Source organism: Pinus tabuliformis, chromosome 5_2 (genome assembly GCF_031772625.1).
Source record: "Pinus tabuliformis cultivar Carrire ecotype Pingquan chromosome 5_2, CPIR1, whole genome shotgun sequence".
Taxonomy (NCBI): domain Eukaryota; kingdom Viridiplantae; phylum Streptophyta; class Pinopsida; order Pinales; family Pinaceae; genus Pinus; species Pinus tabuliformis.
In genome coordinates this window covers 966,720,585-966,726,481 of record NC_142306.1, presented here as the reverse complement: position 1 = coordinate 966,726,481, position 5,897 = coordinate 966,720,585, and the positions used below count along the sequence as shown (strand labels likewise).

The window sequence follows — 5,897 nt, the reverse complement described above, 5'->3', positions numbered from 1 at the left end:
GACAAGCAAGGAAAACTAAGAAAAAGACTGTTAAAAAGAGAGACAGAGTACTGAAACATAACAAGTAGACTCGCGTAACCGAAATAGAAAAGTGCTGACCCAAGACCCATGAAAGCACACAGAGACTCCTGAGGCATCCCATTACAGCCCTAGAATGATATAATCCTTGGTGGAAGAATCTTGGCCGGCCGAAGTTGTATCTCTGCCAGAATGAGGTGGATGTTGGGAAGAACGCTTCCCCTAACTAATCCCCGTGGTCTCCCGCCCCTTCCCCCACAGCAGTGGCATCTTGGCAAATGGCTTAGAAGGCTAATCAGGACTATCAACTTTTTGGATATGTTACCAAATTGTTGCTCCCGCAAATTGATTTTGAAGTCCAGTGCTTCCAAAACCGCCGTGTGATCCGCAGATAAGACAAAAATAGCCTAGTGAGCCTGATTGTGATACTCCCCTTGCATACTGATAGCTTTTGCTAACAATGTTTTCATTTGCCACATCTCTGCCTGAGTGCGGACATATTGAGTTGCCCGCGTTGTTGCTGTGCAGGGATCCTGAACCCACTCCATTTCCTTTTCCAGTTCATTATCCTCCAGGTTTTCTTCCTCTTTAGCAGTAATTGCTTCCAACTCCTCTATTTTGCATTTTTCCTTCTACGAGGTTCTCGTTTCGTATGCCTCCCGAGAATACTGCAAGTCTTTCTTGGCCGCAACGTTTTTGCTACCTTCTCGCGCCATCCTCCTTTGACAAAGAACAGAGAAAAGCCACCTTCTAAGAGCACAAATGAGACGATGCTGGTATCCGTTGGAGAGCAGAGCCTTGCTCTTGTAATTGGGGACTTTAATTATAGAAGAGGGAGACCCAGAGTCGCTTGAGGCTCCCCATCTCGTCAACTTATGCTCGCACATCCCTTCATAATTATTTCTACTCTGAGGATCACAATTGTGTTGATGGGCCAGATCCCTGTTATTAAATCTGCCCCGCTTGAACCATTCCGGTGAGTGCCAAGTGGCTTTTATTTTGTTTTGATGCCAGCGGAGTCCATAATTTTTGTTCATGGAGCTCCTAGGAACTGACCCTGCCTGCTTGTGCATTGAATGCCTCTTCCATTTGTGTACTCCTTTAGCCTGCCGACCCTTTATCCTTACTCCCCTTCGATTGGATGGCGTCATTCTCCACTAACGTCGAAGATCTTCATACCCCTAGCCTCAAATTTCGTTAAAAATGTCTTGCCTCGAAAGCAGTGTGCACCTATTTCTCAACTCCGTGCAAGTGATGTCCTACCAACAGCTGTCCAAGTTGACAGTGGGATTATCAATGCCATAATTTGCCAAGTGATCCGCTACGGTATTAGCTTTGCGTCTAACTGCCTGAAAGATTAAGCCATTCAGCCAAGAAAGATGTTCAGCAATGCTCTCTGTTACCTTGGCCAGTCTCCAGTGCCGAGTGACTTTACTTGTTTTGGCTCCCGAATACAGTTTCCTCGCTGCTGTGATTGCCAGCTAAGAGGCCCCTTCCACCACAGCTACTCCAGCTTTTAGTTTCCTGAGAATTCTCAAACCTTGTTCCAATGCTGAAAATTCCATTTCGTTGTTAGTCCCTTCACCTACAGCTCGACTGTAGATATATTGAATTCCGCCTTCACTAACCCTTAGAACCCCTCCGATGCCAGCAGGCCCTAGATTACCCCTGGAAGCTCCATCGAAATTGAGTTTGAGGAATCCTAATGGCGGCCGCTTCCAGGTATTCACACTGGTATTTAACTCCTGCCGACGATTCGAGGAGGATGCAAAGTTTCCCTTGTCAAGGTTAAAAGCTTTCAAAATCTGTAAGTCTGCACTCGAGATGTTTGTGTCTTGTTCTATCCTTCCTTTGACGAGAACCGATTGCTTGACATTTTGGAGAATTGTATCCTTTAAGTAGTTTATATTTCTAATTTCATTTAGGAAGACTCTCCAGTTCCTTTCTTTCCAAATTGACCATGCAATGAACCCTAGTATGAGTTTCCAAATGGTGTTAACTAGTTGATTATTAGAGAAATTACCCCTCCAGTTCTCGATAGTTTCTTGAATAGAACTCATGTCCCTGTCCGTCCTTTGAAGTATGGTTTCCGCCCATTTCCATAAACTGTCCGCCCACTCACATGTATTGAAGAGGCGATTCATGGTTTCCTCTTCCGTTCCACACATGGGGCAGCATGAAGGGCCTGTGAATCCTTTTTTCTAGAGATTCTCCCAAGTTAGTGTTTTTCTATGCATTAGGAGCCATAGGAAAGTTTTGATTTTTGGCCAAAGCTGGGCATCCCAGACTTTGTTGTGCCATTTGACCTTTTATTCATGCTCTAAATCTTCTATGTGAGTTCTGGCTTCTCTGATCGTGAAGTTGCCTCCTTCTAGCTTTCCCCATCGTAATTGTGCACTATCTCCTGCTATCCTTATCCTTCTCTTGTCTAGTTGTGTTCTCAGGTTCCTCATACCGTTTTTTACTTCGGTCAGGTGCTCTGTCTCATTGAATATCCAGGTTCTCCACACCTGGTCCCTTTCATTAGGCTTCCAATATTGATTCACTGTAGTTCTCCCTAGCTCCTGGTTGTTTCTTTTGAACTCTGCGAACTCAAGCCTTTCCAACTTGGGGAGTTATTGCCATGCGTCCTCCTAAAAAAGGGTTGTTTTACCATCATGAATTTCCCAAAAGCTATGCTCCTGGATAATTTGCTGGTTTTTTCTTGCTAGGTTCTAGATTGGTGAGCCTTCTGGGTTTTCTTACATTCTGATTAAGTTCTCTAAACTATGATTTGGAGCGTACTTTTCCTTCCAATGTTTGGCCCATGGTAATTTAGGTTCTTTCAGCCACTTCCACCATAATTTAGCACCACACACTCGGTTAATAGTGGAAGGGTCTTGCAAGTTCAACCATCCCAGATGTTTAGGTTTGCACAATTTGTTCCACACTATCAATGATCATTTCTTCTTCTCTGAATTACTCGACCAGAGAAAGGTCCTTTGTATGACCCTTATCTTTTGCAGTACTCCCTTGGGTGCTAGAATAATGGAGAGCATATATTGAGGAATGGCCTGGAGGACTGCATTGGTTAAGACCAATCTTCCTGCGAAGTTTAGGGCCCTGTGGGTCCAATGATGACATATTTTTTCTAGGCTGGTCAAAAAAATTTCCCAGTGCATTTTTTGCCAAGGTTTGTCAGTTAACGAAGCTCCTAGATATCTCGAGGGGAGGTTGCTTCTTTGGAAGCCTACAATGGAGGAAAGATTTTTCTGCACAACTAAATGAGTATTGAAAAATAAGATAGAAGATTTTGATAGATTTAGATCCATACCTGAGGCCTTGCTAAAGAGATTGAGAATCCTTTTGTAGCCCAAGGCTTCTTTGATTGAGGGAGTACCATGCAACATCGTATCATCAACAAATTGTTGGTGGGTAGTTGCGGGAATTGAGGCCAGTGGCTGCAGTCCTTTAATAACTCCTTCCTATTTAGCTTTATGAATAAGTCTACTTAAAACTTCCATCAAAATCAAGAAAAGGAAGGGGAATAACGGATCACCCTGTCTAAGACCTTGCGAAGGAGAGAATTGGGCAGAAGGGGCTCCATTCACCAGAATTGAAAATCTAGTAGATTTGACCAAAGCTAGAATCCAAACTATCCATTGTTCAGCAAAGCCAAAGGCTCTCAATATCGCTTCCAAATAATGCCAGTTAACCTTGTCATACGCCTTTGACAGATCTAGTTGCATCATCATACCTGCTTTCTTCCGAGTTTGAAGTGTGTGAATCATCTCTTGTGCCAGTAAGACATTGTCCAGAATTTGTCTCCCGTCTACATAGCCTGATTGCTCTTCTGAGCTAATGCCCGGAAGTATGGGTTTCATTCTATTGGCTATTACTTTGGAAATAATCTTGTATACGACATTGCATAGTGCTATTGGACGAAACTTTGAAGGGGTGTTAACTTCCTCCTCCTTTGGAATCAGGGCAAGGAAGGTGGAATTGAGGGACTTGAGGATTGATGCAGATCATCGAGAACCCTCCACTACCTCCCAAACTTCTTTTTTTGACTATTTCCCAACAAGCATTGTAGAAGTTAATGGTAAAACCATCACGCCAGGTGCTTTATCATTAGGCATTTCTTTCACGGCCTCTTCCACCTCTTCCATGGAAATTTCTCGAGTTAAAGCCAAGTTCTGCTCTGCCGTGATTAGCTTGGGGATTGAGGAAATAAGTTCATCAATGGCCTTCATTCTGTCAACTTCAGGTTCTTGAACTATTCTGCTGAAATGCGTAGTAAGAAGGTTAGAGATCTCTTGATGTGTCTGTATCGTGGCTCCCTGTTCATCTTTAAGGCTAAGGATTTTATTAGCTCCTCTGTGGTCAATAACTGATCTGTGGAAGAATTTCGTATTTTGTTCTCCTTCCTTAAGCCACTGAACTTGAGATTTTTTCTTCCAAAGAGTTTCCTCCTGTTGGCAACGTAATTGTGAGTCCTGCATCAACATATTTTCCTTGGTTACAGTTTCTGGGTTTATGTTCCCTTGAATCCATCCTTCATGTATCTGCTCTAATTGCTCCTCTAGTTTCTTTTTTTCTTTGAATATGTTCCCAAAGACTACTTGATTCCAGATTTTGATTTTGTCTTTAATGTATTTCAGCTTACCCTGTAACCTATACATTTTGTTGCCTTTAATGCCCACAAGTTTTTTCCACCATTGTTCAATTTGCTGTATGAAATCAGGATGGGTGAGCCAGAATTTTTAAAATCTAAAAGGTTTATTTCTTGGAGTACCCTAGATTGCAGCAGTTAATGTAATGGGCCAGTGGTCTGACCCTCCATTGGGAAGAATATCTGATTCCACTATAATTCCTTCAAGCAGTACTCCTTCTGTTACTAGAAATCTATCTAGTCGAGAAGCTATTTGCCTTTCACCTCCCCTTTTGTTGTTCCATGTGAAAGCACCACTTCTGGGGAAAACATCCACTAGATTAGCCGTCTTGATGAAGTCTAGGAAAGCTTCAGAGTCTCTGTTGAGTTTCCTTATACCTCCTTTCTTTTCCATGAGGGTGGTTATCATGTTGAAATACCCTCCTATGATCGCCTTTGCTAGGGGATAACTTAGCTTCAGGTTAAGCAGAGTTCTCTAAAAAAGAAGCTTGTCCTCTAGCTTCTGTGGACCATAGACATTAGTACAAAGATAGGTCTCAGAGTTTCCTACAACTTGAGCTTCTACAGCTATGAAGGATCTGGCCGCCTCAGAGGAAAGGATCTTGATTACTTGTGGATTCCACAGAGTGATTAAGCCTCCCTCCCATCCATTGCTGGCAGTCTCCAAGTATTCCATACGCTTACCTAGTTTTTTGCTGATATTGATTACCGTGCTGCTTGAACATTTAGTTTCCTGCACAAACACTATGTCTGGTTGTTCCTTTTGGACTTTCTTCTTTAAAAGACATTGTTTTGTTTGGCTGTTTAGCCCTCTAGCATTCCAAGAAAGAATTTTCATTTTAAACAGAGTTTAGGAGATTAGAGAAAAAGCCTCTAGGGCTTTCATCTTACCAGAGTTTAAGAGCATTTGTCCCAGTTCTTGCAATGCCTCATTGTTGGTTCTGCATCCTCTCTTTTTACGATATTTGGAAATTGTAGAGGTTTGATGCAAACCCTATGTCTGAACCCCAAGCCCTTTAGCTGTACCCAAGCTTTTTCTTTGCAGTTCCATCTCTGCTCTTTGCCGTGCTATGAGCATGTCATTAATTATTTTTACTTCCTCTTCTGATATGTGTTCCATTCCCTTCTTTTTCCAGTTTTCAACCATGTCTAGTAGATCCACACCCTCTTGCTCTAGTATATCATTGAGTTCCATATCTTCACTTCTGATTTCACTAGTGAGCATTTC

The 5,897-nt window shown here is 42.5% G+C and overlaps 1 protein-coding gene across 1 annotated transcript; it reads right to left on the bottom strand.

The window, feature by feature from the left end:
* Positions 1-4,067: 4,067 nt before the first annotated feature.
* On the bottom strand, positions 4,068-4,679 carry LOC149162516 (uncharacterized). Its single transcript, XM_089435200.1, has one exon. The coding sequence runs from the start codon at positions 4,677-4,679 to the stop codon at positions 4,068-4,070; it is 612 nt and encodes a 203-aa protein (XP_089291326.1).
* Between the last annotated feature and the right edge of the window lie 1,218 nt (positions 4,680-5,897).

Coding starts and splice junctions, on each gene's coding strand:
- LOC149162516 (XM_089435200.1), bottom strand. CDS start 4,679: ATGTATAGGTTACAGGGTAAGCTGAAATACATTAAAGACAAAATCAAA.